The sequence below is a fragment of the Alligator mississippiensis genome, chromosome 1 (genome assembly GCF_030867095.1).
Source record: "Alligator mississippiensis isolate rAllMis1 chromosome 1, rAllMis1, whole genome shotgun sequence".
NCBI lineage: Eukaryota > Metazoa > Chordata > Crocodylia > Alligatoridae > Alligator > Alligator mississippiensis.
The window spans coordinates 452,432,898-452,456,637 of record NC_081824.1 but is presented as its reverse complement, the minus strand read 5'-3'; the positions used below and the strand labels follow the sequence as shown (position 1 = coordinate 452,456,637).

General features: G+C 51.3%; 2 protein-coding genes across 5 annotated transcripts; both read left to right on the top strand.

Moving 5' to 3' along the window:
- The first annotated feature begins 5,916 nt into the window (after positions 1 to 5,916).
- Positions 5,917 to 14,496, top strand: LOC132248490 (uncharacterized). Of its 4 annotated transcripts, none has more exons than XM_059721491.1 (3): positions 5,917 to 9,287; positions 9,892 to 9,957; positions 14,329 to 14,496. In XM_059721491.1, exon 1 carries the CDS (start codon positions 6,056 to 6,058, stop codon positions 7,469 to 7,471), a length of 1,416 nt encoding a protein of 471 aa, XP_059577474.1. In that variant the 5' UTR covers positions 5,917 to 6,055; the 3' UTR covers positions 7,472 to 9,287; positions 9,892 to 9,957; positions 14,329 to 14,496. The 4 variants fall into 4 exon arrangements, with proteins under 4 accessions (XP_059577474.1, XP_059577481.1, XP_059577476.1 ...); XM_059721498.1 differs by lacking the exon at positions 14,329 to 14,496 and having other exon boundaries at positions 5,917 to 7,827; positions 7,992 to 9,287; positions 9,892 to 10,557; XM_059721493.1 differs by lacking the exon at positions 14,329 to 14,496 and adding an exon at positions 10,345 to 10,557.
- LOC132249446 (ral guanine nucleotide dissociation stimulator-like 1) lies at positions 10,068 to 23,740 on the top strand. The gene is made up of 6 exons (XM_059724590.1): positions 10,068 to 10,074; positions 12,497 to 12,550; positions 13,204 to 13,265; positions 17,285 to 17,400; positions 19,401 to 19,481; positions 23,055 to 23,740. Exons 1-6 carry the CDS (start codon positions 10,068 to 10,070, stop codon positions 23,317 to 23,319), a joined length of 585 nt encoding a protein of 194 aa, XP_059580573.1. The 3' UTR covers positions 23,320 to 23,740.

Below are 23,740 nucleotides of genomic sequence, written 5' to 3'. Positions count from 1 at the left end.
CCTGGGGCAGGTATGGGGTGGGCTGTCATGGGGTAGGGGGATGGGTGGACCTCCATTTCTTCTTCTCTCTCCTTCTACTTAAACTCCCCATCCTGTGCCCAAAAAAGCCCAAGCCCAACCAGTGACCACCCTCCCTGCAGCCCTGGGGGATCTCCAGGCTGGCTTGGCTCCATCCCAGGGATGCCTCCTGAGCACCAGGATGTGTCTGAGCCCCCTGGTCAGACCAGTACAAACTGGGGAGCTTTGCCTGCCTTTATAGTGTGATCCCGGCCTCTGCCTGGGATCCCTGGAGTGTAGATTAACAACCTGTCACAGCATCCAGAGGATGAGCACCATGGCCCCCTGCTTTTCCTGGGGCAGGATCAGGTGCGATGTCTGCTACTGTGTCAGGCTTGTGGCAGTTTGGCTTAGAAGTTCAATGATGGGTTTGTCTGGGCTGGTTTGGACAGGGCTAATGCTGACTCAGGCAGCGACTGGAGTGGAGGTGACCTCTGCAGGCCTCCGCAGCCCCTCTGTTCTAGGATTTCCATGATGAGAACGTCTCCTAGAGCTGTGGCTCCCAACCATTTTAGACTGCGGACTGGCAAACTGCGGACCGAAAGCAGAACCTTTCATAGAAGTAATTGCATAGACATTAGGGCTGGAAGGGACCTCGTAAGACCACTGGGTTCAGCCCCCTGCCCCGGGGCAAGAAGTCAGCTAGGGTCAAAGGATCCCAGCAAGAGAAATGTTTCTTGAAAGTGTCCAGAGTAGGTGATTGCACCACGTCTGGGGGAGCCTATTCCAGGCCTTGGGGGCTCGGACAGTGAAGAAGTTTTTCCTTATGCCACCCTAAAACAGTCTTGCAGGAGTTTGTGACTGTTGGACCTTGTCATCCCCTGGGGTGGTGGCAGTGAGCGGGGAGCTCCCGCAGGCAGCCACAGTGGTGTTGGCAGTGTGGGGCGAGAGGGAATGAACATTGGTGGTCAGCAGTGGTGGTGGCCAGTGGTGATCAGGGACTGCCTGCAGATGCTGCCAGAGGTGATGGTGGCAATGGGGGGGGTGGCAAGCAGCAACAGCCTGCACGCACTGCCAGCAGCATCAGCAGTGCTTTTCACAGAGGGTGTACCGCCGATCTCAGAGTCCCATAGCTCGGACCCTCTCTTCATAAGGCCTGTTCTCTGCCCTCAGATCATGCACGTGGCTCTCTTCTTTCCAAATTTCTCCATGTCCTTCCTAAATTGTGGACCCCAGAATTGGATGCACTACTCCAGCTGCAGCCTCACCAAGGCCAAGTACAGCAGGAGGATGACTTCTTGGGTCTTGCTTGAGATGCATCAGTAGATGGAAGCCAGAGTTTTATTTGCTTTGCCACCTGTGGTATCGCATTGGTGGCTTATGTTCATCTTGCGGTCAGTCATAATCCCCAAGTCTCTTTTGGTCATGGTGCTAGTGCATGTAGCATTGCTGAGCCTATAAGTGTGATGCAAGTTTTTATTCCGGAGGTGGAATACCTTGCATTTGCCCATTTTGAATGACAGCAGGTTTTCCTCTGCCCACCTTGCAAGACTGTCAAGATCAGCCTGGATCGCCAGCCTATCCTCAAGTGCAGACACTCTTCCCCAAAGTTTGGTGTTGTCAGCGAACTTGGCCAGTCTTTTGACACCAGTGTCCAGTTTGTCTAAGAAGACATTAAACAGTACAGGTCCAAGAACGGCACCTTGGGGGACACCAACCTGAGCAGACCTGGTCTCGTTAGAGTCTGTTCATAGGGAAGGCCCTTTGTACCGTTGTTCTCTGGACCTGCTCAAGTCCCCCTAGATCCTGCCAGACGTGCAGGGACCAGACCAGGGCACAGGATTCGAGGTGTGGGTGCACCATGGATTCATAAAGGGGGTATCATGATGCTTTCAATCTTGTTCACAATTCTCTTCCTTATCAGCCCTCACATTTTCCATTGTTTTCTTCATGGTTGCTAGACATGGAGCTGATGCTCTTACTGAACTCTCCACAATCACTTCCAGGTCTCCTTCCTGTGTCTGGTTCGGGACCCCACACTTCCAGGAGGTGGTGGGCAGGTTGGACAGAGGCCAGCAAAGAGGGACCCAAAGGATGAGGGGCCTGGGAGGCAGGGGGAGAGGCTGGAAGAGCTCAGGTGATTGAGTCTGGAGAAGAGAAGACTGAGTGGGGTTTGACCCCAGTCTTGGGGCAACGACAGCGCAGATGGAGATGGGCATTTCTCCGTGAATGTCAGGGACGGGACTAGGAGCAGTGGTCTCCTGCTGCAGCAGGGGAAACTGAGGCTAAAGAGGAGGAGGAATGGGCTGGTAGTGCCCTGCTGGAGCTGCAGGGGGGTGGGAATGAACTCAGGAGCTGCCAGGTAGAAACCATGCCCCACTACAGGGGATGACTGGCCCTGCTCCCCCTCTCTGCTCCTGCTCACCACATCCAGCACTCTGGGAAGGGTGTGCACACGCTCACCTCATGATGCCATACAGTGTGCACCCCACCCCCTATGCAGGAGGGTGGGCATATAAACACATGCACACCCTGTGCAGAAAGGGATGCATGTGTGCATGCATACACCCCTCATGCAGGAAGGCACACACGTGCACACACCTGTGCAGCAGGATGGGCACACCCCCCCCATGCAGGAGGGCAAGCACACCCACATGCACACCCACATTCAGGTTGAGCAGGTGCACACACACCCCCTCTCCCACAACTTGTCCCTGGGTGGGTGCAACTGGACAGTGGGGCCGAGGGAGGGGAAGGGGAGCTGAGGGAGGGGGCAGGGGTTGGGCACCAGGCTGCCACCTTCGCCTGCTCCTGCTGCCCCCAGTGCAAGCCCCACTGGGCGGGCACCACCCCCTGCTGCTGGGAAAACTGAGGCTGGAGAGGGGGAGGAGGGCTCTGTGCTCATGTGGAGGGGTGTGCAAGGGGCAGGGGAGTCCAGGTGTGGAGAAGAGAAGGTGTGTGCTCTGCATGTGCAAGGGGTAGGGGAGTCCAGGACTGGGGGAGACAAGGTGTGTGCTCTGCACGCGCAAGGGGCAAGGGGTTTGGGCCTGGGGAAGAGAAGTTGTGTGCTCTGGGTGTGCAAGGGGCAGGGGAGTCCAGGCCTGGGGGAGAGAAGGTGTGTGCTCTGGTGAGGGGAAGCTGGCACATGGATGTGGAGCAGACACACTGGAGGCGCAAGCAGGGGGCCCTGTGGTGGGAGGGGTCCGTGCCCTGCCCCCGGGCTCTGGCAGGTCGGTGTGAGGCATGTGGCTCCCCTGCTCCCACAGGAGCCCCCAGACCCTCCTCTGCTGGGCTGGGCCTGGATATCCCCTGCCCTCATGGTCTGTGGACGGCAGCCCATGCCTCATGCCCACCCCCATGGCAGGGGGGCCTCTCCCCTGCTGCCCTGGGGAGGCAGCGCCCAGCAGCTGGGCAAGGACCTCCTGGGCCTGGGTACCATGTGGCAGCTCCCCAGCACAGTCCTGGGTTCAGTCCTGCTCCCTGCAAGAGGAGAAGCCCAGTGCTCCAGCCAGCCCCAGCCCAGCCCCAGCCCCCACACCCCTTAGCACCAGCAGCTTTGGGTCCTGGTGCTGCTTGTCTCTAGTGGGCTACGGGATAGAGAAAATCCCACACAACTTACTGATTCGTTTGATGCACTGGCTGGGGAAATTTTTAGCTACTTGCACGATTTCACAATGATTACACTCTTAATTCATACAACACAATTTTATTTTAAATTTCTTTGCTACACATATAACACTGCTTAGCTTTAAGAAATACCACAAACATTAAGAACAAAATAACTACATATATCAGAAACAATGCTCCAAATGCACTTCCTTCCCAAACAATGCTATAAGAATTAGTATTACAAAAACAACTACAATTACAACTAAAGGTTAAATTTGAATCAATACTATTATTTTTCATAATATACTTACAATCCTAGAATTCCAAGAAACCAAATCCCCAGGTATACCTTCATTCTTTAGTTATGGTTTTAGGGTTGGTCTTAGCAGTGATAGGAACAAGTCCCTTTCTTTCAGTCCCTTTTGGGTGCTCTGCAGGTTCAGCATGACTTAAGAGATTCGTGTTCACAGAGAGGGTGGTTCAGGTTGTGGAATCAGAAAAAATATATGCCTTAAACTTTGATTATTTTAGTTATAAGATGACATAACCGCTTTGTGTAGAATTGCTGGCTCGGTACAGTAGAACAGATAAGGGCAAGTGTTTGTAACTCTTCTGCAACAGCTTCGCTCACCGCGGCATTGAAGGTAGAAAAAAAAAGTATGTACAAAGTAGATTTCTAGGTGCAAGAAGGAGGTTTGTGAACTAACCCCACCTCCCCCATAATTCCCATCCTGATAACAGCAAAGAAATAATGAAGAAATATTATAGCCGCTTTTCATGCTAATTTCACTATATGATCACGTGAGTTGTAAGCGACTGTTAAAAAGTATATAAGCCTCCTGATTTTGCTCTTGGGGGGGGGACCCCTTCCAAGTGCTTGGGAAATCCATGTCACTTTGGAACTCCCCCTACAGCTGTAGTTTCTTTTGAATAAAAGCTTCTGCTGACCTGACCCAAAAGTACTCTGTGTGTGTTTCCACGACAAGGTGATCAGTCTGATCCAGCCCACACTTGCGATTCTTCCTTCGATGTTCTGCAAGTGAGGTTACCTCCAAATTGGGACAGTAGGTTACAATTTTTATTGAGCGAGTTGCCGTCCTGGGCTCCTCCTACCCAAACCTGTCATTACTCCCAAATTTGGGCTTGGATCTTACTTAACAGATTCTTTTGCTTGGTAATCAGTTTCTTTTCTTGACCATTTTAATTACTTTGGGGAATTTCCATGTCATTGAGTTGACTTTTATTTCCAATCTTTTAAAAGTCTCCTAGGGTTTGATCTCTCGGAATGTGGGATGTTTGCTTAAGGGTCGTTTTTATGTTAACTTTGTTATAAAGGCCTCTAAAGATAAAATTCAAGAGTTAAGACTTTGAGCAAAGCTAGGACCTTCCACACGGACCAAAACAATGGCCTAGATAAGATAAATCTTGTCTTCTTCCTAAACTGGCTAATGGGCAACTATTACAAACATTCAAACTCTTTCATTCAATATGACAGCTCTGGGTCAAAGAAAACTCATCTCAGTGGTACTAGTCAGTCCTGGTCCTCCCAGCAGCTCCCAAAAACCCACCAAAACCCCCTGAGATTTAAACCTGAGCTGCTCCTAACCACCCCCGCCAACAAAATCCACCGCGGGGCAGAACGGATCGTGCCCACGGGCAGGACCTGACCTGCTATTTCAGTTGACACCAACACAGTAAAACAGGAGGTAGAAAGAAAAGCAAAGCCCTGAACGCACCAGACCAGAGAGAGAAGCCAAGCATGTCTCGGTGGGATGCTACAAGGCGAGGGTGTAGAGGGACCAGAGGTGCTGCCCGCACTGCCCCGGCCCAGCCCCGGGGATGCGCAGGACACGCGGGGACCTGCCTGGTGCGGGCAGCGCAGCTCCGCCACGGCCGCCTGCCCGCGCCCACCTCGTCCTGCCCGGCCCAGCCCGGGGGCACTGGGACTGGGACCCGGATGGGACATGGGTGGAGGGGGAGAGATATAGATACAGATCTCGGTACCTTGTATACAGAGGCACCTATGTCTACTCCAATATAACAACATGGGGTCTGTGCCTGTCTGTCCCCATGTCCTGGAGCCGCAGGACAGGGCAAGGAGGCGTTTGCAGCAATGGGGAGCTGGGGGTGCAGCCAGGGGCGGGGGCAAGTTTGCAACGCCCCCCGGCTCCCACCGGCGTGCCCGGTCCGGGGGCTGCAACCTCGCACCTGCTCCCGCAGCCAGCACTCCCCACCCCACTCGCTTTGAACATAAAACCCTTCTTTAAATTGCATGCACTGCCCATGAGACAAAAATGAAGGAGCCTTAACTAAAGCGGTGGAGCATTTACACTGCCTTCTCTCTCATCAGCATCAAACAGCCCTGGACAAACCGAACAAGGGGCCTGGGAGCGGCATAGGGGAGCCCCTCCCCCCGCAAAGTCTGTGGCAGGACACCCCGCACGCGCAGATGCCCTGCACTACTAATGTGCAGCGTTGGGGGCTGGGATCCCCACCCCAAGAAGAGTTGGGGTGCACACGGGGCGGCGCGCGCCCACACCCGGAGCCCGGCCCGAGCCCGCACCCCCCACCCCCGGCACTGCGGGGAAGGGCGTTTGCAGCCGGCCGGGCCGGGCCGGGCCGGGCACTGCGGGAGGCGGCGGTCGCAGCCCCGCTTGGCCCGGCCCGGCCCGGCCCGGCCCGTGCGCTCCCCCCGCGGGGCCGGGCTCCCTCCCCTCTGCTGCCCGCCGGCTGCGGGGCTCGGAGCGGGGCAGCGCCGGGGCCGGGGCCGGGGCCGGGCAGGAGGCGGCCGGAGCAGAGGGGGAGCCCGGCCGCAGCCGCCCCGCCGCCCCCGGCCCTGCGCCGCCCGCGACCTGCCGGGCTCTTCCCGGCACCCCGGGGGCTCCGGGCCTCCGCCGGCCGCGCTGCCCAGGCTGCCCCGGGGGGTGGCGGGGGCCGCCCGCGCCGGACAAGGACCCCGGCCTGCGTGTGTGCGCGTGTGTGCATGCATATTCCCGCACGCGGGCACGAGGGTGTGCGTCTCTCCATTCTGTATGTGCATGTCAGTGTACATGTGTCTGTGCGTGCATGCATGTGCGTGTGTCTGCGTGCATGTGCGTGCATGTCTGTGCATATGTGCATGTGTGTTGATGTGTGTGCATGTGCATGCATGTGCATTTGTGTGAGCATGTCTGTGTGCATTCATACATGCATGTGCCTGTGTGCATGTGCATGTCTGCATGTGCCTGCCTGCATGTGCATGTATGCTGTTTGTGCATGCGTGCATGTCCATGCATACATGCATGTGTGTGTGCATGCGCTCCTCTGCATGTGTGTGTGCCTGTCTGCACATGTGTCTGTGTTCATGGCAGAAGAGTATATTTGTGTCTGTGTCCATGTGCAGAGAGTGAGTGCCTACAGTGCGCTCCTGTCTGCATGTGTGCGTGAGTGTATGCATCTGTGTTCATGGCATGGAGAGCGTGTTAATGTGTCCTCATGCAGAGTGAGTAGAGAGCACACCTGTCTCTGCGTGCGGGCGTGCATGTGTATGTGTCTGTATTCATGGCAGGGAGAATATGTGTGTGTCTGCGTGCCCATGTGCAGAGAGATGGTGCGTCATGAAGGACACGTGCCCACGGCGGTGACGGGAGCACGACGGTGGCGGCGGGAGAGTGGCGGTGCGAAGCGGGAGGTCCCGCAGGTGGCACTGGTGTTGTCAGCAGTCGGAGGGTGGGGGGTGGTGGCGAGCACTGACCAGGGGGCAGCAACCACCCAGAGACCTTGCCAGCAATGTCGGCGGTGCGTTTTTGTAGGGGGTGCAGTGCCATGCTCAGGGGGGGCATGTGTACATGCGTGCATCCCTACACATTGCCCCTGTGGTAAGTAGAGTCACACAAGGAACAATGGTCACAAACTGACAGAGAGCAGATTTAGGCTAGGTATCAGGGAAAACTCCTTCAGAGTAAGGGTGGCCAAAATTTGGAGTGGGCTCCCAAGGGAGGCGGTGCTCTCTCCCACCTCGGGGGTCTTTAAGAGAGGGCTGGATAGGCACCTGGCTGGGGGCATCTGGCCCAGCGCTCCTTCCTGCCCAAGCAGGGGGTCGGACTCGATGATCTGTTGAGGTCCCTTCCCACCCTAGCATCTGTGAATCTGTGAATCCGTGCTTAAAGTATACCATTTTGTCAGCCTTCAGACCTAGGAGACTTCACATTTTGTCATGAGAGCACGCTACCAACATCCAAGGTGGTTAGCACGTGGGCACTGCTTTATAGTTATTTTTTTTAATGTTTGCATGAACTGATCTCCCCAAGCTCACAAAATGACTTTTTAGTCTTCTACTTCACCTCCCTTTCCCAAACAAGGCCACGGAGCCACTATAACAAATGTATCTTGTGTTTCACTCTTAGTGACAAAAGGGATTTATCTAATCTTCTTATGCCGCTGCTTCTGTCCCTGGAGTAGCACACCAAGAGAGCATCGAATCACCAACTATGGGACTGGAAGAGACGTCGGGGCCGTCTAGTCACCCCCTGCTCAAGGCAGGAGCATGCCCTACAAAGCAGTCCAGCCAAGCATCAACTCTGCTCTTATGCATTGGCAAGCATGGAGATTGCACAACTCTCTGGGTAGCCCATTTCCGTGTTCCAAAAAACCTAAAAAAAATCACCCTCATATAGAGCGAAAGGTCTTATATCGAACCAAAATATCCCCTGCTGCAATTCTTGATTTACTCTGAGTCTGTTGCTGTGGCTGAAGAAAACAGGACACGTCTCCATCCTCTCCATGGCCACCTCTCAGGGATTTGAAGACATCGAGCTCTCGAGGACTAATCTCACAACACAGTCGTTCAACCAAGATATGTCCATCTTGCAGTCCGTTCATCTCAAGCGAAAGAGATAGCGCCATTATCGTTAAGGAAGCAGGCAGGAAAGGTAAAATGAGGATGGCAGAGAAGGAGCATTACCTCAAGGCGCAGTAAGCACATGATATCCATGAAAGAGCCTCTTCAGCCGCAGCTCTGGTGAAAGGGCTGTTTGTCCAAAGGCAGAAGAGGGAGATCCAGGGCACGGATCTGGTTAAACATTTTGCCCTCCAGAAAGGGAAAGGGCTTGAAGGGAAACTGAGGGAAGTTACCCATGAAAGCGGTGCAATGCTGAGAGACTGGGAGGATCCACACTGTCAAAGGGCCGACAGTAGGCAGCAAGTAATACAGTGTATTTCCCCCAGCTCAGAGCTGGGAGCCAGCGGGAGCCCCCCGGCCTACAGAAATAGAGGTTACGTCACCGCAGGGAACACGTGTGAGATAGACCTGGGCCGTATGTTCTTGTGCACACACAATAAATGGTGTTCGTTAGGAGCTGTTGTTGGAGTCCCTTTCCTCATCCGCTGTCACAGTGCCCTGGAGGGAAACCCTTGCAGGGTCCAGGCCTGGTTGGAGTCCCTCCTTGTGAGTACCATCAGGTCATGTGCAAGCCAAGCCCTGTCTCACACCCGGTGGCTGATGCAGCGGTGCGGCCAGACACGGCCGAGACGTGCAGGTGGGCAGACCCGGAGAACGTGACACGCATCACAATGGCCCCTTCTAGAACCGGCTCGTCGCCGTGCGGCTCTTGGAGACGCACACAGCAGGTCAACTGCTCCCGACCCGACACTGGTTGTTGTCAGGTCACACCCGTGTCCTTGTGATCACCCTGACCGCAAGGGTAAGTGTGGGCAAATGAGGGGGGTGTTTGCACCCACACTTGGGGAGTCCTAGGGTGGGTGACTTGTGGCTGGGGGTATTGTCACTTTTATGCTTTCGTTTCTTTCCTAAACATGACTTCAGTCCGCTCCAGTAGCAATCCAAGCACTGAAGACTAGGTGTGCTTGCCTGCCATGGGGGGAGGCGGGGGGAGTGCTTGGAGCGATGATGTTTGGCGGGGCAGGCATGGTGAGGGGTGCAGCAGAGGGGGCAGTGAGGATGTGGATGGTTGCTTTAGGGTTTCCATATTTCCAGGTCCAAAATACAGGAGACCTGTCACATGGCGGAGGGGGAATGGGGGGGATATGACAGGGTGAGGGCAGGGACATGCCAGTGCCCTGTCACTGCCCATGCTGTTGCCCCTCAGTGCCAAGCCACAGCCCCCGCCAGCCCTGCTGCTGCCCCTCACTCCCAACCCACTGACCCCAGCCCTGCCAGTGCCCCTCACCCCCAAACTGCAGTACCCTGCCCCCCGGGCCATGATGCTGCCCCTCACTCCAGACATCAAGTAACTGGGAATTACTGGTTGTGGTTTCAACTTGCTCTTCCTTCTTTCTTTCATACAGCTACAGAAAACTGCATAGCTTCTTATCCCAGGATACAACCATGGGATCCTTTGGAGACACAGGAAGGTAAATCAAATAGAGATGTCAATTCTCACTGTTATACGCTCTTTTTGCCTCGCCGAATTTGAGAGATTCAGGTGTTACTTGAAGAATGCAGTGCTCAGCAGATCTTCACAATGCGTGGTAAGGAAATGAGTAGTGCGTGTGATCAAACACTCCTGTCGCTGTCGACAGCAGCATGTGATGTTAAATGTGATAATGCCATCTCCGTGTAACGACTCTGTTTTCATGGCGAGGGGAAGGGCAGGGAGCTGCACTGGAAAGAAGATGGCCCAGCCAGGTGTCTGTGCATAGCGGTGGAGTGAGCTCTGGAGCAGGGCCAGAAAAGATCCCCCGAGGCCCGCAGACGACAATGAAGCCTTACTTCATTTTCATTTCCCCTCTTTATTCTAGGGAAGGAGAAGATGCTATTCAGGCTAACTTTGCCCTGGTTGAACACTGAGGAAAAGGGCTGAGGGCTCAACCCAACAAGAACAGTTTTTCTGTTGGCTTTTTTGGTAATTGAACTGACCCCTAAATTCTGCTTCCAGTTTCATTGGTTGCCGTCCATTGACTCTGGGGGATTTACATAAGCAAAACCTGATTATTAAAGTGTTTTGTGTTGGATGATAGCCTTGAAGGGTCTTCTTTGGGGTCTTCATCTCCTTTAATGCCTTAGTAGTCCCATCGATGCACTGTTTCTTTTCCAAGTTTCCTGCTTTAATCTATTTTAAAAATGTATTTCTATGTGTTTAATTGGGTGTCCAGCCTGGAATAAACTCCCCGCAGTGGTGGTTCATAGCTTCATAGATGTAGGGTGAGAAGCAACCTGAGCAGATCATCGAGTCGGACCCCCTGCCCTGGGCAGGAATGAATACTGGGCTCATATGAGCCCTGGTACGTTGAAGCTCATGTGACCCAGCTGGGTAGTTATCCAGGCTCCTTGGAAAGACCCCCAAGGTAGGAGCCAGCACCACTTCCCTTGGCAGCTGGTTCCAGATCCTGGCCGCCCTGACTGTGACCCTGAGGGGTGCAGTCACCTCCCTTGGAAATCTTCAGGAGGAGACGGGAATGTCACCGCGCCGCGGTCACTTGACCCCCTGTGTCTTGTCCTGCCTGGTGCAGGGGTGGACCCGAGGATCGACAAGGTCCTTCCAGGCCTGACAGTGCATGAATCGACGAACAGTTTGCTCCCCACGTAACATCCTGGTCTCCCCTTCTCACGCTGCACTTCAGGCTCTGTGGGCTTCTTTTGGATTTCAATTTCCATTTTCTAAACGAGTTGATGCAAACAGTCTCCTAAAACTTGCTATTTAATATCATAACACTTTTCTTTCATGCCTTCCTGCTTCCTTTTTTTGTTAAGAGGTATGGCTCTGTGGCAGTGTGCTCATGGTCCGTGTCTCCATTATGGCATGCTTTTGAAATTAAAGTAAGGATATACATTTATTTAATTTTAACTTTAGGATCTTCCCCATTTTTTTTTACACAATTCCTCTTTCTAAAACACACGAACACGGCACTAAGTTGAAATATTCTTCTTTATGAATCCTGTGGTATTAATACCATTGGACTAACTCTGGGTGTCCGTCTTTCTACTGCCTGCTGGAGCGCGATGATGTCCAGGCTCTGGCAGACTTGGTTCATATAGTTTGCTCCAACGTGCTGCATTCCCAGCGTGTCAGAGCAGGCTCCCTGCCTGCGTATAGGAGCTCATAGTGACTCACTGAAATAATAGAAAAGTTTTTGCATTTTGCTTTTAGTAATGCATGCTTTCAGCAGTATTGTGCTCACCTTCTGTATCCATTTCTTCAGCTTTCATTTTAAGGGTTTTTGTCTTAAGAATGATACATTTCATCTATCAGTTATCAAAATTAGACTATATGCCATTAAGAGGAAAACAGTATTCATTCATGAGATGCTGCAGGAGATTTTCAATCGAAGACAGAAACATACTGTGTCCTAGGCAGGCATTTCTAATTCGTCATCCTCTCAGTGTTGCCTAGGCGCAAAGCTCTACTTCATAAATCCTGGGGGAATCTCACATCTTCCAGCAGTTTGGATGAGCGGCTTTTTCATGGACTCCTCCCCTCCAGGTTGCTGTGGCACAGGCTGTTTCCCTCCCGTCCATGTTACCCCCTTATGGTAATTCAGACCATTGCTCACATGAGAAAAGATGATCAGGACAGCGGTTACTAGAACTTCATTTCCCTGCAATGCAAGAAGTGTTTTGTCCTGCCTACAATGTAAATGCAAAACACGGAAATCTTCACCACTGTTTAGTCTTCCTGAAACTTAATTCAACATATCTCAGCTCAGAGGACACAGAGTAAAGTAGATGAAATGAAGTTAAGTTAATAATCCTCGCATTTTCTTTTTAACTTCTCCCTCTCCCATTGACATGGATCTTCTGCCACCTTGGCTGCAATGCTTGTGGTTCCCCTGTCCCTTGTTGTGCACATAATTCAGCACTAGTCCTTCACTCCTGGAGAGACCGTCCCGTCATTTCAGACCTGTCCCCTGAATAACGTCTTTCAATCGTTCCCCCTTCATTCTTCTCCCCCAGGCCCTAGCTATCAGGTGTGCTACGTGTCTGTGTATCTGCCGGGGGTGGCCGAAGGTCAGTGGTATGTCCAGTCTGTATTTTGGGAAGCACTGCAATCTTTCAGGATGAATGACGATGCATGGATATAAAAGCAGGGCACAGTCATTATGAGTGTGTCTCCACATGCAGGGGCATGCGGTTGCCACAGCAAAAATAGAGGTGACATAAATTTCCTTTATGCTGCGGTGCAAGCCCTTGCACATGGGATTGGTGCAGGGCAAGCTGCCTTGGGTGGGGGTGGGAGGCTGGAGCCAGCAGCTGTGCTGGCCCCAGCAACTTGACTTGGGGCCTCCCAGGGCAGCAGTGGCAGCAATCCTGCTGCTTGGAGCCTGCCCAGGCACCAGAGCATAGCTCTGTCCAGCCAGGCTCTGTTTCTGGCAGCACACGTAGGTGCCATGTGCACTGTGCCACCTTTGATTTCTTTTGTTTTTTGACACCAGGAGCTCCCAGTGTCAAATTTGGGCACCACACTATAAATCTGCAGCATGGCAAAGGAGTGCATGTGTGCCACATGTGGTCTATGGGGCCTGAAACGGGTTTGAAGTACCACAAACTGCATGTGCACACTCATCGGGGCACGATTTATGTGTGCAAAGAAATGGTACAATGCATGTTGATTTATTTTTCTGTTTTTGTCCCTCTGATTTATTTTTGTTTTCTTTTGAAAGGTATAGATATGCTTAGGACCCAGAGAGTGGTGGTAGCCGGCTCGTTCTTGGTCCGGATGGAGGTGGGCAGTGGGGTCTTGTGGGGTTTGGTCCTTCAACTGGTGTCATGTAATATTTTCATCAGCGATTTGGACGAGGGTATGGAAAGCACCCTCTGCAAGTTCGCAGATGATACTAAGTTATGGGGAAAAATTAATACACTGGAGGGCAGGTAGCAGATACAGGCTGACCTGGACAGGTTGGATCAATGGGCGGAACAAAATAGGATTGAGTTCAACAAAGATAAATGCAGGGTACTGCACCGAGGCAGGAGGAATCCCCAGCACACCGCCAGGTTGGGGCATGACCTCCTCAGTGGCTCAGAGGCTGAGAGGGATCTTGGAGTCACAGTTGACTCCAAGATGAACACGAGCCAGCAGTGTAACGAGGCCATCAACAAAGCCAATCGCACCTTGTCGTGTATTAGCAGATGCACGAGCAACAGATGGAGGGAGGTGATGCTCCCGCTCGATGCAGCACTGGTCAGGCTGCAGCTGGAGTACCGTGTCCAGTTTTGGGTGCCGTACTTCAGCAGGGACACGGAGAACTTGGAGAGGGTCCAGAGGAGGGCCACTCGCATAATTAGTGGTCTCTGTGAAAGACCCTGTGAGGGGATGTTGAGAGATCTGGATTTCTTCGGTCTTTACAAGAGACAGCTGAGGGGCAGCCTTGAAGCCGCCTATAACTTCATCAGAGAGGATGGCAGGGAATTGGTGATGCGCTGTTTACCAGAGCACCCCAGAGAGTAACTCAGAATAATGGGTGCAAACTAGCGGAGAGTAGATTCAGGTTTGACATTAGGAAGGCATTTTTTACAGTAAGGGTGGCCAGAATCTGGAACTGGCTTCCAAGAGAGGTGGTGCTTTCACCCAACTTGGAGGTCTTCAAGAGGAGGCTAGATAGGCACCTGGCTGGGGTCCTCTGACCTCGGCCCTCTTTCCTGCCGGGGCAGGAGGTCGGACACGATGATCCTTCGTGGCCCCTTCCAACTCGACAGTCTATGAATCTTAACATCTAATCATCTTGGCTCCTTACACTACTGGAAGTAATAACTTCCAATTAATCAGGTTTTGAACTCCTCAACAGGGCAGAGCAGGAGGAGGGCTATGGGTGCAGCTGCATCCCTCTGCCTTCTTTCCTCCAGCGCCTCCGCACCCGAGAGCCGAGGCCCCGAGGAGGCAGCCAGGAAGGGGAGGAGCAGCTATTTGACAGCGGAGACTGGAGGACCTTGCAGGCTCTATGGAGGCAGCAGCTGCAGCTGCAGGTAAGTCTGTGGAGGAAGGGGACAGGGCCGTGGGTGGAGGGCAGATGGAGGCCCCAGTAGGGCTCTGGGGATGGGAGAAAGCAGCCACTCCAAAATTCACCATAGCCCCCCGACCCCCCACCCAGCACCACTGCCACCCTCCCCGAGCACAGCGTGACTCAACGCCCCGCCAGGAACAGCCCAGCATGGCCCCCGTCCACAGCCCATAGCAGCAGGAGCGGCACCCCCCGACTTGCACCCCCAGCTGTGCAGCGCCTGCCCCAGCCCCAGCCCCACTCCCTGTCTCCCCACCCATGGAGCAGGGCAGATTGCGGCCCCACTCACCCCTGGGCCGGGCTCTTCCCAGTTGGGCTGTGCTGCACTTGGGTCTTGTGAATCACGTACAGGCATTTGCACACACGACAGTGCTAATCACACCTTTACCTGCATGTGTCGAGGGGGCCCGAGATACACACGTACCAGGAATTGTGGATGTCCAGACGTTACAAACAAGGAGGCCTGTTGGGGACTGTGAGCAGGCATTATCTGGAGGGCTATAGATTTGCATTGACTCATGTGAACTATCTAGGTATCTCCAGGGAAACAAGTGTTTTTGTTCATAAAAGTCTGTTAACGCTGGCGGGAGGTCACTGGGATGACAACGTGTAGAGAAAGGGACTGAGGTAAGCTCTTACCTCGGTCCTGGGTAAGCTTTTTGAGATAACTCTCCTGGCGCATGTCCGCGAGGGGCCGGCAGGGGAGATTATGCTTAGGGGCAACCAACGCAGGTTCATTAGAGGCAAGTCCTGTCAGACCAACCTGGTAGCCTTCTGTGACCAGGTCACAAAATCATTAGACACAAGTGTAGCAGTGGCCGTAGTCTTTCTGGACTTCAGGAAGGCCTTTGACACTGTCTCTCACCCCAGTCTCATTAAAAAACTAGGGGACTGTGGCATCGACACCTACACAGTCAGATTGGTCACTACTGGCTGGAGGGCCGCACTCAGAGAGTGGTGGTGGACGGGTCGTTTCGACCTGGAGGCACGTGGGCAGTGGGGTCCCCCAGGGCTCGGTCCTCGGGCCTGCACTGTTCAACATCTTCATCAGCAACTTGGACGAGGGAGTAAAAAGCACCCTGTTCAAATTCACAGACAACACTATGATGTGGGGAGAAGTGGGCACGCTAGAAGGAGGACTAGGGTGTGATCGGACCTGGACAGGTTACAGGGGTGGGCGGATGAGAACAGGTTGGGTTTCAACACTGACAAGTGCAAGGTGCTGCACCTGGGGAGGAAGACCCAGCAGCATACCTACAGGTTGGGGGAACTCCCTTCTCGTCAGTGCAACCACACCTTGTCATGCATCCACAGATGCATCTCGAGCAGGTCCAAGGAAGTGATCCTCCCCCTCTATGCGGCACTGGTCAGGCTGCAGTTGGAGTACTGCATCCAGTTCTGGGCACCGCACTTCAGGAGGGATGTGGCCGGCATGGAGAGGGTCCAGAGGAGGGCCACGCGCTTGATCGGGGGGCAGCAGTGCAGGCCCTGCGAGGAGAGGCTAAGGGACCTGAACCTGTTCAGCCTCCACAAGGGAAGGCTGTGCGGGGAGCTAGTGGCCATTTGCAAACTGGACAGAGGGGACCAGCAGGCATTGGGGGAGTCCCCGTTCCCCCGAGCACTCCCAGGAGTGACTAGAAATAACAGTCACAAGCTGGCAGAGGGGAGATTCAGACTAGACATCAGGAGGCGCTAGCTACTTCACTGTCAGGGCGGCTAGGATCTGGAGCCAACTTCCTAGACAAGTGGTGCTGGCTCCTACCCTGGGGGTCTTTAAGAGGAGGCTGGATGAACACCTTGCCAGGGTTGTTTGACCCCAGTAGTCATGGCAGGGGTTCGGACTTGATGATCTGCACAGGTCCCTTCCCACCCGACCAACTATGAAACTATGTATATTCCTGTTTATAACTGGACTATTGAAAAAGACAACATGGGAAACATCCAGTTGTCCTTGTCAACATACCTATTTGCATCTTTTATCTGTCCAGAACTTTCCATCCCCGCTGTCTTTCCACACAAGTACCTGAATCACTCCCAGGGACCATTTCCCACTAATAACATATATTTGCCTCTCGAATAACAATGATGGCTTGTTCCGTTTAACTTGCCTGGGCTTGGATCAGGCTCCAGCCAGTGCAAGGGCAAGTCTAAAAGTGACAAGAAATATTGCATCCAGATGTAAAACTTGAAGAGGGACAAAGGGAGACAAAATACATTGCTACCTCTGGGATATGCCTGGACTCGTGGGATTAACACTCTTCCTTCACAAAACGTGTCTGATTCCACATGGTCAAGACTTCATTTCTGTCTCCTCTACCGACATGTGCTTCTGGTAACAGACCTCCCCCCTCCAGCACTGGGTGGACGTGGGGTTTGGCACTGGTTCAGAGGAGGGCCACTGCGGACTCGTGCTGTTTCCTCTGTCCCGGACATGTTTCTCCCCGCTAGCGTGTCCCAGCGCTGCTGTGGTTGGGAGAGGAAAGACCTGCTTGTCTCTGGGCTGCAGTTAGCTACTGACACGGTGGAGGGAGGATGTCAAGGTAATACTGTGAAGAAAGATCAGCTGTTCTAATGAGTTCATCATTGGAGCCGTCTTTAGACAGGCAATCAAATAATGACATTTCAGTAATTTGTGCTATAGGATCTTCTGTGTTCTCAAAAGGCAAAATTGAACTGGAGTTTCAGAGCGGGGAGACTGCTTGTTTCATGACTGATGTCATGATTTTCATCTTTTGTTTCACAGGTCATGCAGAAAAATGTAGATGCTCTTCTGGAGGGTTTTGGGAACATACATACATTTTTCGCAACATACAGGACCTTTGCCTCTCCTGGTGAGGTCCTAGAAATGCTCCTCAGCAGGTAAGAGCCAAGAGCTGTGGAGGAAGCTGTGATGGCCTTTAGAGGTGTGACGTTGCAAGAAATGATCTCAAATAGTTTTGAAGATGGCATACTTAAGAAGTTAATGCTATGCATGTATTTCTAACGAGCTTGAAAAAGTCAGTGTTTCAGTTGAAACAGGGTTGAAAATGCCTCCTCAGAGCTGAGTACTTCCTCAAACAAGGAGACCAATAAGTAAATTGGACTGCTTGGTTCCTTAGTGGAAAGAGAGGACAGCTGGAGGCAAGCAGTCCTCCAAACAGCTCAACACACTGCTGGGAAAATCCAGAGTTAACAAATCCAGGCTGTCACTGTCCCTCTGCGTAACTCTTCGCTGCATGAATCGGCCTGTGCTGGATCAGGACCTTTCTGTCTCGTCCCCCTGCTCTCTGCAAGTCCGTTCATAGTGTCTGAGGAAGGCCAACAAAAGTCTGTAGCTCTCTGAAGAAGTTATTGTCTCAGTGCCACCCTGCCCTGCCTCCTGCCTGCCCCTAGCAGTGGTCTCCAGAACAGGTATAAAGCATACCATTAGGCACCATGTCTCAGCATTAAATTCTCCCACAAGCATATTTCACAGGAAAATGTGGGCAGCCTTTAATATGTATAGATTTGCAATGGCCAAGTTTTTCCCTACAACAGTCAGTAAAGAAGACTTCTATTTTTCCTAGCAGCAAATAATTAACATCTTTATTTTGCAACTAATTCTTCTAATGTAATGTAACACGAAAGGGTGGGCCAAATTGTACCATTTAGTTGCTGGAAATGCCCTGGTGTAGAAGGAAGCAGAAGAGGGAGGGGGACAGGGCTAAGACTTGACCTCCTTCCTGTCCTCTTTGTGGTGATATGCCACTGAAAGGTGATATCCATCTGAGAGTGAACAGCGAGAGCAGTCTCAATACTCTCACGACTTCAGAAAATGCGACAGCCCCTCTCCGCGTATGGAGAACATGAGGGGCGGAGGGGAAATCTTATCACAGCAGCCCTTCCCCAAAGGGCAGTCTCAGTCTGGTCCTCAGCAGGATGAGGGTGGGCTGACAGCCAGAGAAGAAATTATGTTAAACCAAAGTCCTGTAGAAAGGGACTCCTTGGGGCACAAGGGTGCTAACTACAGGGGCTGCCTGCCTCCTCGCTCCACTCTGTAGCACCTCCGTGCCCGGCCAGTCCCTCCATTGCCCAGTGCTGCCCCCGAACTGGGACTGATGCTTCCTTTCAGCCTGGGACTCTTCTGCCCTGGCACAAAGTGCTGTGGTCCTGGGTGCACGTGCAGATGCTGTGCCTGGGAGCAGTTGACTCTGGCGCCAAGTACACCAGAGTTTATGGCTCGCCTTAATGTCACGTGTAGATGCACCCGATGTGCAACACACTCTCTTTGGTGCTGGACTAAGCCAGCAGCCCTGTGGTGGGAGCAGGTCTAGTTATCACCAATCTATATGCAGTCTTCTCCTTTCTTCCGAGCCCTCCCACCTTTCCAACGATGAGGTCTGCTAATCTAGCTCTTCCATTTAACCAGATCCCCGCTTTGCTGTCCAGCCTCACTATTAGAAAAAAAAAAACATCTTATTTGAGTCTCAGTGAAAGCGTGATGTAGCCATGATAGTCCAGTAATTATGGGAAAGGCAGGGATTTCTGAAGAAACCTCTCACATCTTTTACTCTGCTCAGGGTCACAACGTGATCCTTGTCCCCCCAAACTGGCCAGATTTGGTTTCCTCTCTGACTTGGGGAGTGGTTTTCCTGCTGCTCTTTTGTCCTTTTGCAGACTAATCAGAATAGTGATAAGAACGTAAATGGATATGACAAGGACATTTTACTAAGGTGTAGTTACGTTCTTGTCTGTCATGATCTCTGATCACACCTGCTGGTCCTGTTACCCTGATGGGCTGTGCAGTCTAGTGGTGCTGAAGAGTCTAGTGGTGCTGCCCTTCCAAGTATGTTGAGCTTGTTTTTTAAATAACTCTCTAAAATATCCATTTTGATGTTTAGGCATGGAAAGCTGGAGACCTTGAGCTGCAGAGGAGATGAAAGTCCAGATTTCTCAGCGGACTCCAGGGCAGTCCTCGGGAAGTAAGTGTGCTGTACAGCAAAACCTCAGTCAGGATTCAAGGGATGTGGTAAAACTAATCATCTTTTATATATATATATATATATATATATATATATACACACACACACACACACACACACACACACAGACACATGCACACAGAGCCATCCTTATTGGTATCAGCAAAGAATTCACTGTATCATGCCTACATTAATTGACACAGACTGGGATGCTGCCCGAAAACTGAACAGAAACTGTCCTTTATTTTGGGGTCAGTAATTTCTGGGGGACAAACAAAGCATGCTTGTTGCCCTTGCTTCTTTTCACCACATGTTATGCAAATATGCATGTTATTGTCTGTTGTGGATTTCATTTTCTATTCTGGAAATGCCAACATACTCTAGGGGGGATGTAGCCCTGATTGTGCTTGCATGTGATGCATGTGTGTATGTCTGTGAGCATGTGTTTGTGCATGCATGTGCCTGTGTGCACACGTGCATGTGTACATGCATGTGTGTGCACTCATCTTTGGCATGCACAAGTGTGTGCTTGCATGTCTGTGCATGCACAAGTGTGCATGTATCTGCATGCATGTATCTGCATGACTGTATCTCTGTGTGCTTGCATGTGATGCATGTATGTGTGTATGTCTGCGTGCATGTGTTTGTGTGCATGCAGGTGCCTGTCCCCCAAATCCTACATGCTGGAATTTCTTAAGCATTGGTTAATTGGTCATTTGATTAATCATTCATCCTTGTGGATTTTTAAACTGTGTTTACATTTGGATGCTGAAAACGGTGAAACTGAACCTTTCTTAAATGAAAAAAGAAGATGTCTTCTTCTGCCTCTAGTTCCATACGGACCATTACTTAGTTTTTAAGAGGCAGGAGTCTAATGAACCTTCCCTCAGCACGTCTATACATTGTCATCTGCATGCTCTGAGGTTTGGTATGCACTGGCAGTATAAAGGACTTGAAGGATTATATTTGATCCCCCCCTTGTTGATCCCGCTGACTCCCTTCAGCTCTCGGCAGTGAGTGTATGGTTCTGAGTTTCTCTATAAGAGTGCTAGCACAGCTTCCGGCAAGTAAATTAACACAGTTTCCCACATTAAGTAAATTGTCTTAACTCCCATGATCTTGCTTGTCAATGATTGGATTTAAGCAAGGGTTCAAGTAGCTTCAATTCTTTCATTTCTTTTGGGAAAAAACAAGTTCCACATCCTTTTCTGTCATGTGCCATCTCGTCAGTACCCCAGGACTAGTAAATCCAAGACGAGAGTCTAACTTCCAAGCCCTTACACAGCATCTTCCCTCCCAGAAACAACCTTTCTACAAAGTTTCATGAATAGGGTTTTTAGTTTTCCGAAGTTTAGCATTGCTCATTCCTAAGACATTCTGGCAGGGGGGTGTTACAGAGAAAGCCACAGGTTTTCAAACCCCACTACAAAATGATTATTAATACTTACCATTACATGTTATAAAATATCTGACCTACCAGTCCTACCATCGGGAAATCCTCTTAACTGTGGGGCTGTGGGGCTGTGAAGTGCGAGTATGGCATGTTCTGGGAAGCAGCAGCTGTTGAGTGTGGACCTGAGATGGTCGAAGCTCGATCTTATCTCTAAGTCTGATGTTAATAAAGTGCTGAATAACCTGCTTGTCTTTGGGTTTACTTGGGAAGAAATATAAATTAGTGGCTAAAATAATGGCCTTGCAAACCAGGACTTCCTGAGGCTACTGCCCACTCTGGAACAGATGTGTTTTAATCCCCTATATACTTTGCTTAAGGCTTTATCAGAGCCTCTGGAAACTGCAGCGGGGTGCCGCAGCCAGTCTTGGTCCCAGTCCTGATCTGGATGCATGGGGAGGGGCAGTTTGGGTCAGGGCAACCCCAATCCAGATATGTGGGGGAGGGGAAGGGAAGAGTGGCCCGGATGTGGGGGATGGGGGAACAGCTGGATCCTCCCCCTCTATGCGACACTGGTCAGGCTGCAGTTGGAGTACTGTGTCCAGTTCTGGGCGCTGCATTTCAGGTGGGACGTGGACAGCATGGAGAGGGTCCAGAGGAGGGCCACCCGCATGATCCGGGGACAGCAGGGCAGACCCTATGAGGAGAGGCTATGGGACCTGAACCTGTTCAACCTTTGCAAGAGAAGGCTGAGGGGGGACCTGGTGGCCATCTGTAAACTTACTACAGGAGACCAGCGGGGTTTGGGAGAGACCTTGTTCCCCTGAGGGTCTCCCTGAGTAACAAGGAATAACGGCCGTAAGTTGCTAGAGAGTAGGTTTAGACTAGACATCCGAAGGCACTGCTTCACAGTCAGAGCGGCTGGGATCTGGCACCAACTCCCAAGGGAAGTGGTGCTGGCTCCTACCCTGGGGGTCTTTAAGAGGAGGCTCGACGTTTACCTGGCTGGAGTCATTTGAGCCCAGTTTTCTCTCCTGCCAGGGCAGGGGTCGGACTAGCAGATCTACAAGGTCCCTTCCCACCCTACATCTATGAATCTATGAATTGTAAAGTGGGTTTGCATTCTGCAAATGTGACTGATGTGCCGTGCTCCAGGAATGCGTGTAGAGAAGAAATCGAAGGAAACCTGTATTTACTCTCTCCTGATACAAGAATTTAGGGCCACCTCATTAAATGATGAGGCAGCAGGTTTGAAACAACCAAAAGGAAGCACTTTTTCACACCTCACTAATTTGTGAAACACATCACCCCCGGATGTTGTGGAGGCCAGTACTATAACCAGGTTCAGGAAAAGATTGCAACTACCCTTTCGAAAGTTGTCAATCTGGGGCTGTCAGTCATAGGGCTTAGGGATGTCCACGTGCGTGGTGACTTAGCAAACATCGAGACGGAGGATGCATCTCTCTATTCACTTTCTCCTACTTGTCCTCCAAAACATCTGCTCCTTACCACTTGTGGAGACAGTGTTGTGAGATAGCGGGGCCTCTGCTCTGAGCCAGATTGTGATTCTTACGGTCCTATGTATCATGTCTGTACAGGAGAATGGGCATTATTCCTGCCTGTCTGTGGGAGAGCAAGGGGAGAGACTGGCAGACCTCAAAAGCTGTGGTAGTGACTTAGCTGAAGTTTACCCACTCAAGTAGGCATTTCTTCTTTGTGTGACACTAGGAGAGAAGCACTGCAGAAAGTGGCCCAAATGTAGCAAGAAAAAAAGAAAGCAAGAAAAGTAGAAAGCGAGAAAGCCAGGCAATTTGTGTGTTGTGTAAAGGTTGTGTTTGGGGCAGGATGTTTGTGTTTTCCTGTCTCTCTTTTACTTTGTTTGCTGTAATACTAGATCAAATTGGAGGATGGTGATATAGCTAAAAATAGTTATAATTGTCCTATATTTTGCATCTTGAGAATACAATTCAGTGTTCATTCACTAGTTTGATGAGTAATTAAGAGTGGTAAAATGTGTGTCAGTGAGTTTAGACCAGGATTACGGAAAAAGGTGCCCAGATCAGAATGCCTTGCTTGCTCATAGCAGAAGGAATAGATTCATCTTTTTATACAAGTTTGAATGACAAATATCACTGTTACAAAGACTGATTATGACTGGATTTTGTCAATGTATTTCTTTTCAGTCCAATCATCTTCTTCTTGAAAACTTGGCTGCACTTCAGCCCTGAAGATTTCAAAGAGCCGCCGAAGTACCACACACTACAGAAAGTAATAGCACACCTGAACAAGAATGTCCCTGGCTGTGACATTGAAATGGAGGCCAAACACCTCCTCCACCAGTTTCAAAACGAAGCAGAAAATGAGAGTAAGTTATATTTTTTTTCAAGCTATCACTTCATCATCTCCGAAACTGCACTAAAGAATTGCATTTTGGGAGGTAAATGTTAGCAACAATTATATTGCCAGGGCCTAATCCTGATATCACTTACACGACAGGATCAGGCCCTGTAGACTTTGGGGTTTTTCTGGCTCTGTCCCTGGTGAATCTCTCCTGGGAGAGTGGGTAAAGAGTGGGTAGAAACACAAATCTGCAGTGGGGAATCACAGGCCTGGTCGTGTGGATTGGAAACTGGGAACTTGGCATTTCAGAGAATTTGCCAGCGCACAAGAGTCAGAGCAGCAGCCAAGAGGCAAATTGCCTTTGCATTTTCAGCACTTTGGAAGTATGGCCAAAGCTGCTCTCTACCTACTTCTCCCCTTGCAAAGAGAAAAATCTCATCAGGTGTTACCGTGCTCTGACCAAAGGCAGCTTCAGGCAAAGCCTTTTTGTCGTGAAGCATGTCTTGCTAGTGACCACCATAGCACAGGA

Coding starts and splice junctions, on each gene's coding strand:
- LOC132249446 (XM_059724590.1), top strand. Junction 13,266..17,284: donor CGTTCTTGGTCCGGATGGAG/GTGGGCAGTGGG, acceptor TTTGTTTCACAG/GTCATGCAGAAAAATGTAGA. Junction 19,482..23,054: donor TCCAGGGCAGTCCTCGGGAA/GTAAGTGTGCTG, acceptor ATTTCTTTTCAG/TCCAATCATCTTCTTCTTGA.
- LOC132248490 (XM_059721491.1), top strand. CDS start 6,056: ATGCCCTGCACTACTAATGTGCAGCGTTGGGGGCTGGGATCCCCACCC.